Source organism: Trachypithecus francoisi, unplaced genomic scaffold (assembly GCF_009764315.1).
Source record: "Trachypithecus francoisi isolate TF-2019V2 unplaced genomic scaffold, Tfra_2.0 Lachesis_group13, whole genome shotgun sequence".
In the NCBI taxonomy this organism is placed as follows: domain Eukaryota; kingdom Metazoa; phylum Chordata; class Mammalia; order Primates; family Cercopithecidae; genus Trachypithecus; species Trachypithecus francoisi.
This window is the reverse complement of record NW_022681458.1, coordinates 12,832,134-12,845,437: the sequence shown is the minus strand read 5'-3', so window position 1 is coordinate 12,845,437 and position 13,304 is coordinate 12,832,134. Positions and strand designations below refer to the sequence as shown.

The 13,304-nt window shown below is 43.9% G+C and overlaps 1 protein-coding gene across 1 annotated transcript in view; it reads right to left on the bottom strand.

Annotated features, from left to right (window-relative positions):
* SPHKAP (SPHK1 interactor, AKAP domain containing) overlaps positions 1 to 13,304 on the bottom strand; it is a 217,942-nt gene that overhangs the window by 35,038 nt on the left and 169,600 nt on the right. The window contains 2 exon segments of the mRNA XM_033229965.1: positions 194 to 449; positions 3,793 to 3,927. Coding sequence (XP_033085856.1) covers positions 194 to 449; positions 3,793 to 3,927 — 391 coding nt within the window.

Genomic DNA, 13,304 nt, shown 5'->3' with positions numbered 1-13,304 from the left:
AGCCGAGATCGCGCCACTGCACTCCAGCCTGGGCGACACAGCGAGACTCCGTCTCAAAAAAAAAAAAAAAAAAAAAAAAAAAAGATTGTGATGTGTCAGCCAAACGGATGTGGCCTGGAACTTTTCTCAAATCCCACCCAGACATTTTTATATGGGGACTAATTTCAAGAGGCACTAATTGGAAAGTTCTCACCGTTCCTAGATTCATCCACCTCGCTCTCCTCCTCCAAGTGCTCAGAAGCAGTGAGAAAGTCTTCCTCGATTGAGGATAAGGAACAGTTCGTGTCATCCTCCAGTTTTAAGATGTTTGTTTCCAGGTGGAGCTGTCGCTCCTGCACCAGTTCCAGACCAATCAGAAATTTGTTTATTTCAAAGATGATGCAATTGGTACTGTTTGGTCTGTTCCCTCTTGCACATTGGACCAAGCAGATATCTGGCAGCCAAGGGCACTAAAAGTGGAGAGAAAAGAAGGCATTTATTCAAAAGGGAAAATAAAAGACTATTTCTGACCTTTCCTTTTCCACCAAGCTCCCCTGTTAACAGGAGTGGGCACTTTTAAAATATGTGAAATGTCTTCTGGGATTATATTAATAAACTGCTTCAAAAAAATTCAAGTGATGTTTGGGAACACAAGGTACCTAGCAGAAAGCCTGACTTGGGGGAGAATAGATCGGCTGTATCACATATTTTAGTTTCCCTTGGTCAAAGCAAAAATTGAACTGGGCAAAGTTAAACAGGCAAGGAAGTTTTTATTCAAGGCTATTAAAATAGGGAAGAGAGGCCAGAATTAAGCTGGACTACACTCCACTGAACAAAAGGCAATAGGGTTTTTAAGGGCTAGAGTGATGGGGCAGATCTTAGGTCATCTGTGTTTGATCATTGGCTTTACCCAGAGAAACAGTAAACTTTCTTGTATCTTTTTGACAGGAGGTAGTTTTACAACCTGGAGCAAGATGCCCACTGAAGTTAGGTTCTTACGCTCCCATAAAGACTGGGCACATTAAGGGAACTACCTTCCTTGATGATTACATTTCAATGAGACAGCTCCCAGGTCCTTGAGAAAGACATTTCTGGGTATAAAGCTGGCAAGAGGCTTTTACAAAAAGATTTACATCTCAAAAAGGCAGAGGAATTTACAGTTATAAATTTTCTAGATTAAATGTTCTAAGAAAAGGGAAGTCAGGGTCTAGAGTCAGGAAGGAGCCTGTCCAAATTTTGGTCAAGCTGAAGGGAATGTCAACGCTGTCTTGGTTACCTCTCTTGATTAAATTGAGTTCCAGTTTCTCAGACCAGTATCTTTCTCTGTCTTGAAGATACTCAGTAAAACCTCTACTAGTACTACAGATGTACAGTAAGTGTTCTATCAACTACAGTTAGATTCTATAATTTGTATTGCTTATCTGAAGAAGCAGTCAACATGAAATTAAATGAAATCCATAGGAAGTGAACTAATTATCTCTAAAAGACCAGCGTATGGTAAGAACAGTGATAAAGAGGCCCAAATTATAGAATCATGTACTAGTTAGACCTCTTAATTCTGTTCAGTTCTAGGGTTACAAACCATATCCTCATTCTCCACTACACATTTTCACTATTCATATTATTTATTGCCATTGGAATAGTAATAAAAGATTCCAATAATTCTAGGAGAGATGATTATAAAATGAAAAATTCAATCCTTCTTCCAAGGTGTTCAGGAATCCCCTGGGAGCTCAAAAATAGAATTCTCCTGTATGCATATGTGATTAGGTCTATTTTTCAAAGAAGGTGGTCCATTGCCTGGATTTTCTAAGTGTGAGTATGGACCTGCAGCCATGGCATCGCCTGGGAGCTTGTTGGATATATTTACTCTCAGGCCTCAACCCAGATCTACTCAATCAGAATCTGCGTTTCCAAGGAATCTGTTGGCAATGGGTACATGTATTAGCATTTGAGACCCACTGGTCTATAGCTTTTATTGAATTCACAAAGTATCTGTGATCCCCCAAATGGAGAGGAACTGCTGTTGTAGAGTAAGTGAAGTTGGCTTAATTTTCTTTCCACTGAGTTTAGACACACTACACTAAACTGAAACTTACCCGGTATTTTCCGAGTGCCTATTGTATGCAAATTATGCAAGGAGGTGCAAACATGAATCAGACAATTGCCCTGGGGAGAAGGGCACACTATACTATCAGTCAGTCAACCTCACCAGAGTCCAAGTGATTCACATGGAGTTGATTCACCTCCAGCTCCAGAGGTGATCATGTGACTCAAGCCTGGCCAATCTGAAGGATGCATTCCTTAGGTCATAGTGATTGGTTCAGAGATGGACATGTGACATTTGAGAGCCAATAGGATGCAATGAGGCTTTTGCTGAACACCACCTGGAAATGACGTTCCATTCACACTTTCCTGACTTGAACCCAAAGGGATATTGCTTCCTTGTGGGAGGAGCTTGTCTGATAATGGGGCCAATGGAAAGAGGCCACAAGAGAAAAATCCATGTCTTGATGACATTGGTTTTAAGTCTTTAATCTACTCCTGGGTTTTTCTGGTTACATGAAACAATATGTTCTCTTTTTATTTAAGCTAATTTTCTGCCATGTTTAATTAAGAATCTAACTGGGATTAATCAGGGTCTAGTAAGTTAAACTCAAGGTCAAGTCCAATTAATGTCAATACCAATTTTCATAGAGATATTGAAAGAAAGCCGGAATTTCTCAGTAATACCTATACTTACCAAAAGCTAGGAAAATTGTTCTATAATGCAGAGGCAGCTTTTAAAAAGTATGTGAATTCTAAAAAGAAAATGGGAATAAAGTCTTCACTCTCAATGACATAATATACAATTTATTAACAAGCCACAGATTACCTAGGATTCATGTAAAATTTATAGGATACAAACCTTGTTAGTAGCTACAAAGTCAGGGAGATCTGATTACCTGGAAATAAAGCCTTCTCCTTTATTAATTGATTTATCACATTGTATTATGTTTCTTGAAATTTGAAGACTTTGGGGCTTTTTGATATTTTGAAGGGTTGGAGGATAAAAGAAGACTTTAAAAATGGACAACAAAATTAAAACCCAAGGAAGAACAATTTGTGGAAAACAAATGCTCATCATTTTAATCTGGAGCTGTTACATATCACTGTAACATACTTTATGTGCATTTTTCTCGTAAATTAATTAAACAATTTTACTTACACATCTTTAAATAATGTTATAGTGATTTATATAGTAGGAGTGCACATAAGGGTACTGAATGATAATAGTAGTATTTTAGTTACTGCTTTATTTTTAATAACATTTGTTTTGGAGGAGGGATATTTTATTCGTTGGGCCTAAGTCACTCTCTTTCCATCCTTGAAGCTGCCATTCTGGATTTACTAGCTTGGCTAGTTTGGTACCTCCTAAGGAATACATAACATCTGAAAGATGATACTGTGGGATTCTGAAATAGAATTTTGGTACTGCTCCTAAAAGAGGAGACAGTTCTGTTTTCGTTTTTCCAGTAGATTTGTAGAAAACCAAGCTAAGTAACCAATGCCTACTCTATCTGTTCTAGTTCAAATACAACTTAGGAATTTGAGAAGACAATAGAAATTAGGAGTTGATGTAATACAAGCTCTGTCAAACTCTAAGTGGTAGTATTTAAGAGAAACATAAATGCAGACTTTTCTCAAATATAAAGACACTTTGATTCCTATGTTACAGAAGTTTATGTGTAGCGTTTATTTGGGGGTTACACTGATCTGTGCTGAGCTAACTATAGATTTAAGTGAATGGCTTATCAAGAACTTACGTCTTACCTGTGAAACTTCAAAATCTGCCTGGAGATTTCCAGAGGCTAATCCACTTAGGACGACAATTTCATTTTCTTTTGGTTGTTGGACATTCATGGAACTGATAAGTTTTGGAAGATCTGGTGAAACGTTGACCAGTTTCTGTAAAGCAAGAATCTTTATTAGTTTAGCTGATTTCTTTTCACCAAATACTACTCACAAACTACTTTACCTTTGGAAATAATACTCCCAACTGCTCATACTATAGATTGCTTGATCTACTAAGATTCTTACTAGAAGAAATTTTATAAAATGGAAGCATGCAAGTTTAGATTGAAAGAGAAAATATAAGCTTTAAAAACTCTCTAGTTCTAAATTTTACGAAACTAAATATTTTACAAAGTAAACATAAAGTAAACATTATATGATAGTAATTACTATCCTACCACAGGTATAAACGGTAACTTGGAAAAATTTTCCCTTTAAAGACCTTGCATAAAAGATTTTTTTTTTTTTTTTTTTTTTTACTAATAATCTTCTGATATGGCTTGGCTCTGTTACCCCATCCAAATCTTATCTTGTAAATGCTATAATTCCCACGTGTTGTGGGAGGGACCTGGTGGGAGATGATTGAATCATGGGGGCGAGTCTCTCCCACATTGATCTCGTGATAGTGAACAGGTCTCATGAGATCTGACGGTTTTAAAAAGCAGGATTGTTTTCTGCACAAGCTCTCTCTTTGCCTGCTGCCTTCCACATAAGATGTGACTTGCTCCTCCTTGCCTTCCACCATGATTGTGAGGCCTCCCCAGCCATGTTGAATTGTAAGTTCAATAAACCTCTTTCTTATGAGTCCAGTAAACTTCTTTCTTATGTAAATTGCCCAGTATCGGTATGTGTTTATCAGCAGCGCGAAATGGACTAATGTATCTCCTGTTCTAATTTTCAATAATAATTATAATGTGACTAGCATTGATTTTACTCTATGTACTAAGCACTATGCTAGAGCCTGTATATAGGTTAAATCCAACTACATTTAATCTTCACAACAATCCTATATGGATTAGGTACCATTATTCCTTTCATGTTATACACAAGCAGCCTCAGGCCCAGAGATGAGTAACTTGCTCAGTTCATGTAGCTAAATCAGGGCCAAGGTATGCTCTTAGCCATAACAGACGATTATTTCAAATCACTCGCATAAACTCTTCAAACACGCTACTCTTAGATGCCAACTTGCTTTGGCCCTCCCTGCTATCTCTCTGATGGACTCTGCACCATGATTCTATCAAATAAAATTGTGTGTGCAATTTCTTTTGAAAATCCCATAGTACTATACAGATGATGATATTTGGGGCTCAGTGAAAATGTGTAATAAATTAGTGGTGTGGGAAACTGGGTTTGAGAAGCTTGAAGTACAGCATTGTCAATATGGGAATAACTGTCAATAACCGAGTAATTGCAGGTCTACTGTTCGGTGAAAATCAAGTGGCAAATCGTGTGCTGTTATACATTAAACAGTATTACACCAAATGGTAAATTCAAACCATTGTCAGCTGTTGGCATGGAATGGCAACCTTATTACAGCACTTAATTATTCCCATTGTATCAGCAGGCTCTAGTTCCAGAGGATTGAATAGATCTTCAAGTCTTTGCATACTGTCAAGCATGTACATCAGGGCCCTCATGGCCTTGGATGTGCTTGGGGAATTTAGCTGCAACAGGATGCAAAAAGTTCAAGCCGTGGATACAGATGAAGCATTTGATGAAAGCAGCAGCAAGAAGCAAATCTGAGAGACAGAGGGGAGGGTTGGCTGGTATTAGCAGGTCTTGGAAAAGTCATCTACAAATAGCCATTTTAAGGCACTGATGGGCAAGAGGATGTGTGCCTGCTTGGACAGTTCTGCCTACATGGTGTCTGGACGGAGGGAGAGGGAAACAAAGAACAAAGGTGACTAAGATGGCGTACTTCCGGGTTCTTCATCACCAACTTTCCCGCACCCAGGAAAGGCACAGGTCAGCTGCGCAGGTGCAGCATGACATCCGACCGAGGAAACCGAAAACTACCTGACCGCGCCCACCACATAGCCCTCGACCCGCCCGCATCCCGCCTACTGCCCTCCCACTCCCAGGCCCAAGACATAAAAGCCGCTCCCAGCAGGCACGCGGGGCAAACTTCCTCGGCCCCCTCCTCATATGCGGACCCAGGAACCTCACCCGAGAACGCTGGAGCGACTTCCTCGGCCTCCACTGCCGGAGACCGGTGAACTTTGCCCTTTCTTCCTTCACATTGGCTAGCTAATAAAGTTTCTTTTTACCTTGCCTACTTGCCTTTTCTCTGGCGCCTGCTCTGGTGGTCGCATAAAACAAATCAGTTGGTGCCAAAACCCGGGAGGAGACCCCTCCTCAGGGCCCCCCAGGGCCCGAGGAGCCTCCTCCTTCCATGCCACGGATGGACCAGGACCTGAACTTCGCTTTCCACACCTCCAAGTCTCCTAGGGGTGAGTATCTTTTGCCTCCCTCTCATATTCCTTGGCCAGAAGTCCTGCGCAGGCCCACCGTTTTTTTTTTGGTCACCAGGTGACCCACAGGAGAGTTCCCAAAGGTAGAGACGTCTGCCCAAAGGAACTCCATTCCAGTCCGTGTGAGACACGTCCAGGACGGAGACGTCTGCCTGGAGGTAATCTCCATTCTGGCTCCAGGAGCCTCCCACCACTCTCTACTGGCTCCAAAGGACACTTTGTAGCCAGGTAGAGTTCGGTTTCCATTTCCGCCTATAGGTGAAAGGAAGGCAATGGGAAACCTCCAATCCAAAATACCTAGAGACTCCCCTTTAGGGTGTCTTCTAAAAAATCTCAAAACTTTACAATTAGAACAAGATCTTAGGTGAAAGCAACTGGTGTTCCTCTCCACTGTGGCGTGACCACAATATAAATTAGACAACCAGTCTCAATGGCCGCCTGAAAGCACTCTAGACCATAACATTTTAATCGACCTCAGTAATTTCTGCTGACGCTTAGGCAAGTGGTCTGAAATTAACTATATACAAGGATTTTGGGCCTTGTGTTCTCATCTGGACTTGTGTAGCCAGTGTTCCTTGGTCCAAGTCATGCTGTCTAAGGACGCAGGCCTAACAAAGTCCGAAAAGGAGGAGTCATCCTTCCTGTCTGACCTGCCGGAAGACCTTACTTCCCCTCCCTCCTTTCCACTCCTGCCGTATACTCCACCTCCCCCTTCCGCTCCGGCCCCACCTTCCCTCTTGACTCCACCTTCCCCTTCCGCTCCCGCTGTTGTTCCGCCCTCCTCCTCGGTCCCTCCCACCATTGTTGAGGCTGCACCTCCCTCCAACCCCTCGGCACTTCCGCCTGGTCACCTTAGTTCGCCTATATCTGCCCATACCTGCTCTAAAGATTGCCTAACTACCCCCACTCCTACTCCCACCCTATCCAACAACCCCCCTGCGGTCTTAGCACCCTTGCGTGAGGTGGCCAGAACACAGGGCATGATTAGAGTTCATGTTCCCTTCTCACTAGCAGATCTTTCAAAAATTGAAAAATGTTTAGGAGATTTTTCTGCCAATCCTGCAATTTACACCAAAGAATTTAAGTACCTTTGCCAGGCCTACGATTTAACCTGGCATGATCTCCATGTTATTCTTACCTCTACTCTAAACCCTGAGGAGCAAGAGTGCATCCTAGCGGCCGCCAGGCAGCATGCCAACCAACTACACTTAACAGACCCCACCTTCCCAGTAGGGGAACAAGCAGTCCCCTCTATAGACCCAGACTGGGACTATCAAATGGGCCAGCCAGGCCGCCGAAGATGAGATATGATGACTCAATGTCTTCTGGCCGGTATGCAGGCGGCCTCAAATAAGGTAGTAAATTTTAATAAACTAAAAGAAATTATTCAAGGTCCAGATGAAAATCCGGCCACATTTCTAAACAGGCTAACTGAAGCATTAACTCAATACACTTGGTTAGACCCAGCTTCCCCAGCCGGGGCCACTATTCTAGCATCATATTTTATTTCACAATCGGCCTCAGATATTCGGAAAAAACTCCAAAAGGCAGAGGATGGACCCCAAACTCCTATTCAAGATCTAGTCAAGTCGGCCTTCAAGGTCTATAACTCCAGAGAGGAAATGGCTGAGGCCCAATGACAGGCCCGCCTAAAGCAGAAGGTACAGCTCCAGATTCAAGCCTTAGTTGCTGCTTTGCAACCTAACCTTAACCCAAAACTGGAGAGCAAAACCCCCAGAGGTTCAAAGACAGCAAAAGGGGCTTGCTATAAATGCGGTGACCCAGGGCATTGGGCTGATAAGTGTCCCCAGAGTCCCCAGCCGCCTAGGCCAATGTGGCCGTGCTACAAGTGTGGAGTAGCTGGACACTGGGCTACAAAGTGTCCTAACCCTCATCTGCCAACAACTCCTTGTCCAGCATGCCAGGAAGAAAGGCACTGGAAGTCAGACTGCCCCACCCTGAAAACGGGCATGGCGCCTCAACATGATGTCCCTTCTCAGGACCCTGGGAGCTCCTTCCAGCTCTTACATCTGGACGACGACTGAAGGTGCCGGGACTCGGAGACTCCCATCACCCTCGCCGAGCCGCGGGTAACTCCTGGTAGCGGGTAAGACAATTAATGTTTTAATCGACAGCGGGGCTACCTACTCTGTTTTGCCGTCTTTCGAAGGGCCTAGCCTTCCCTCCAATATTTCTGTTGTAGGAGTCAATGGCTCCCTGTCCAGCCCTTGGAAAACTCCACCTCTTAATTGCTGCCTGGCCAACAACTATTTTGCGCCCTTGTTTCTCATCATCCCCTCATGCCCCACTCCTCTACTAGGCCGAGATGTCTTAAGTCAACTGAAAGCCTGTATCTCCTTTCCTACTAGCGCCCCCCACCCCACCTGCCATCTGCTTCTAGTATTGACTAACTCAAATGACTCCAACAAGCCTACTAACCCTTTCCCTGATTTCCCCATTCCGGTAGACCCCCAAGTGTGGGACACCTCCACTCCTGTCGTGGCAGAACATCATCCACCAATACTTATAAAACTTAGAAACCCATCTCAGTTTCCAACTCGCCCAGTTTTCTCTCTCTCCATAACACCTACGTGGACTAAAACCAATCATTACCAGGTTACTCAGCCAACACATCCTCATCCCCACTCATTCTCCCTGCAGCACCCCAATCCTACCTGTAAAGAAGGTGGATGGAACTTTCCGGTTAGTGCAAGATCTTCGTCTTATCAACGAGGCTGTTTGCCCCACCCATCCAGTAGTCCCCAATCCTTATACCCTTCTTTCTGTCATCCCACCTAACACAACACACTTTACTGTGCTAGATCTAAAAGATGCACTTGTCTCTATTCCCTTACATCCAGATTGTCAGTTTCTCTCTGCTTTTACATGGGAAGACCCAGACACCCATACCTCCACCCAACTGACATGGACAGTGCTTCCCCAAGGGTTCCAAGACAGCCCCCATTTCTTTGGGCAGGCCCTAGCAAAGGACTTAGCCTCCTGTCCTCTTACCAATAGTGAAATTCTCCAATACGTAGATGACCTTTTACTCTGTAGTCCCATGAGGCAGGACTCTCTTTTAGACACTGCAATCCTCCTTAATCATCTAGGATCCAAAGGTTACCGAGTATCCAAACACAAAGCTTAACTCTCACAACAATGTGTTATATATTTAGGTATTGAAATCACTCCTATGACGCGCTCACTTTCCACAGTCTGTTTAACTCTAATACAAAATCTTTCTCCTCCCCAAGACACTAAGGAAATCCAATCCTTCCTAGGCCTAGTGGGGTTTTTCAGACACTGGATCCCTAATTTCGAACTCTTAGCTAAACCTCTATATGCAGCTGTTAAGGAGACTCCCCAAGGACCTTTGTCTAACCCGAAGTTAATCTATAAACATTTCGCTTACTTAAAAAACTGCCTTCTCTCACACCCTACTCTCTCACTCCCAGACTTCCAATGTCCCTTCCAGCTTTTCACGGATGAAAGACAAAAAGTTGCTGTTGGCCTTTTAGCCCAACCTATAGGCACCACCTACCGCCCCGTGGCATATTTATCTAAACAACTAGATCCCACCGTACAAGGATGGCAGCCCTGCCTTCGGGCCCTAGCAACAGCAGCCTGCCTAACCCAGGAAGCAAAGAAACTCATTAGAGGTTGTAACCTAACAGTCTTCTCTACTCATCGCCTTCAAGATCTCATTGCCCACAAAAGTATTAGCCATTTAACCCCGTCCAGACTCCAACTCTTTCACCTCTTGTTCATAGAAGACTCCACCATTGCCCTAGGAGTCTGTTCCTCTCTAAATCCAGCAACCTTACTTCCTGACCCTCTCAAGCAACCTCATGCTGAACACTCCTGTCCAGAACTTTTAGAGGCCCAAACACCTAGTCACTTACATTTACATGACCAGCCCTTAGAAGGCTCACAGTTAACCCTATTTGTAGATGGCAGTTCCTTTATAAATTCTCAAGGAAACAGACAGGCAGGATACGTGGTAGTTACATCTTCTACTGTCCTAGAAGCTAAGCCTTTACCACAGGGAACAACATCACAGCAGGCAGAACTTATCGCACTAACTAGGGCTCTCCTCCTATCCAGAGGAAAAACGGTAAACATATACACAGACTCTAAGTATGCCTTCTTGATTGCACACACCCATTCTGTCATCTGGAAAGAGAGAGGGTTCCTAACCACCAGTGGCACCCCTATAGTCAACAAAAAACAAATACTCAAACTGCTAGATGCTTTATCAGCGCCTTCCAGAGCAGCCATCATACACTGTAAAGGTCATCAGACTCCATCTAACCCGGTGGCAGCTGGCAATAATTTTGCTGACACCACTGCCAAATCAGCTGCCGGATTCTCCACTCCCACACTTCCTTCTGTTTGTTTTCTTTCTCCTCAATATACCCCTAATTATACCCAAGAAGAAAAGACCAAACTATTACAAGATTCAACAGCCAAACTAGCCACAGACAATTGGATTTACCTCAATAATAAATTAGTTATTCCTAAAACTCAACTCCACACCATTCTAAAAGACATACATAATTCCCTACACATAGGACCCAAAGCTCTATATAACCTCCTAAGCCCCCTCGTTCACTGCCCCACACTCATGAAACACCTAATTATAATCAACCAACAGTGCTCCACATGCCTCAAGTCAAACCCTCAAGGCGCACTGTGCAACCCCCATCCAAGCCATCAACTCAGAGGGCACCAATCAGGCGAAGATTGGCAGATTGACTTTACCCACATGCCAAAACATAAGAAATTCAAATATCTCTTGACCTTCGTTGATACCTTCTCAGGATGGATAGAAGCCTATCCTACTACGGGAGAAACTGCCAATATAGTTGCTTCCACACTTACTGAACACATTATTCCTAGGTTTGGCCTCCCACTCACTCTCCAGTCTGACAACGGCCCAGTGTTCATCTCCAAAGTAGTCCAGCAGGTGGCGACCCTCCTACACATTACCTGGAAACTCCACATCCCTTATAGACCTCAGTCCTCCGGTAAAATAGAGAGGGCCAACGGGCTCATGAAGCAGCAACTCACCAAACTCTCCCTCGAAACTCAACAATCGTGGGTAAGTCTTCTTCCCCTGGCCCTAACCCGGCTGCGAGCAGCCCCATGGAGTCCGACAGGCCTCAGTCCGTTCGAACTAGTCTACGGCCGGCCCCTCACCCTCCAGCAGTTACCCACCCTTTCCTCCCCGCTAGCAAATTATCTTCCATACCTAACCCTCTTAAGACAACTCCTAAGACAACATGCCAAACTAGCACACCCCCCTCCAACAGACACCTGTAAGCCACATCTCTCTCTTAGCCCAGGGGACCAAGTATATTTAAAAAATATCCAAGCCAAAGATCTTCAGCCCAGGTGGAAAGGCCCATATACTGTCCTCCTATCCACATACACAGCAGCCAAACTTCTAGGACACACGCACTGGGTCCACGTATCACAACTAAAGAAAGCCCCCACAGAAGACAATCAGTGGATATCTACTAGACTTGCCCCTACCTGCCTCAAACTCACCAAACTCCCTTGACTACCACATGTTCCCTGACCTCTTACGCTTATCCCAATTTCTCACCATACTCTATATAAACATAACAGAATTCCAGTATATTACCCCAGATCCCTACTTGCCCCCAGATCATAGCCCATCACAGTGGTTTTCCCGCTTACTCACCTTTATAGAACATCTCCAGTGGCAAGGTGTACTCTGTGATTACACTCAAGATGAAGTCTTATTTTATACTTATATTACTATTTCTCTCTTGCACTCCAATCTCCATTACTAACCCGACTTTTGTATGGAGATTCTCTATAATTGAAACTTGGTCAGAGAACAACAAGCAACATTCACAGCTACAAGGCACTGCAGACTGCCCACCCCAAGGCTGTCAGTCCCTCCTCACCATAAATTTCACCCTCGCTTCTCGCAAAGATAGATGGCCTAACCCGTTTCTCTGCTTTCTATATGACCAAACAGAATATAATTGTAAAAACTACTGGCAAGAAACAAACCTAGGATGCCCCTATCAATATTGTAAAATCCACTATGTACATGAGGGTGATCACTTCTTCACCCAGCACGTGCAGTCTGTACCCTATCAATATCAACTAAATATCCAAGACCCATGGGACCCCCGATGGGCGGATGGAGTAAAAGGAGGACTCTATGCTAGGTGGTCAGCTTCATATCCAACTGCCACCCTCTTGATCAAAAGGACACTAGTCCAACAGGAAAACTCCCTCCCTAAAAATATAAAACACCTACAAAATTTAACCTTAGCCATACTATCACAAGAACAGGCCCTACAAGATCAACTACACTCCTCCATACAAGATCAACTACACTCCTCCATACAAGATCAACTACACTCCTCCCTACAAGATCAACTACACTCCTCCACACAAGATCAACTACACTCCTCCAACAAAGACCCCTTCTCATGGTTAAAGCTAGTCCGTCAAGGGTTAAACTTAACACGGGCAGCTAACATAACACATCTCTCCCACTGTTTCCTCTGTGCAGCCCTTAAAGAAGCCCCCTTAGTGGCAGTCCCTTTACCAACTGCTTTCAAGGCTACAACTGGCTCTACAAGCACCTCCCAAAAACCGTTTTTGCTCCAAGTTCCACTATACCAAAACCCCAAAAAATCCAATCCTCCCTTTCTGCTACTCTGCCCCAAACTCCTCCTGGTGTAAGTACACCCAACCACCCAATAAGATCCAGACGGCCCCCCATTGGAGGTTATTTCTGGTATAATAAAACCCTCTTCAAGGTCCTTAACCACACATCCATCAGCCAATCCCTCTGCGTCCCAGTGTCCTTAGTACCCAGTTTAACCCTATATAGCAAAGCAGAAGTAGCTGAACTCACCTTACAATTTAACTCTCCTCCTAATAGTCTCCCAAAACGGGCCATCTTCCTTCCCTTAGTCATCAGGATTTCCCTAGTCTCCTCCTTAGTGGCATCAGGACTTGGAACTGGGG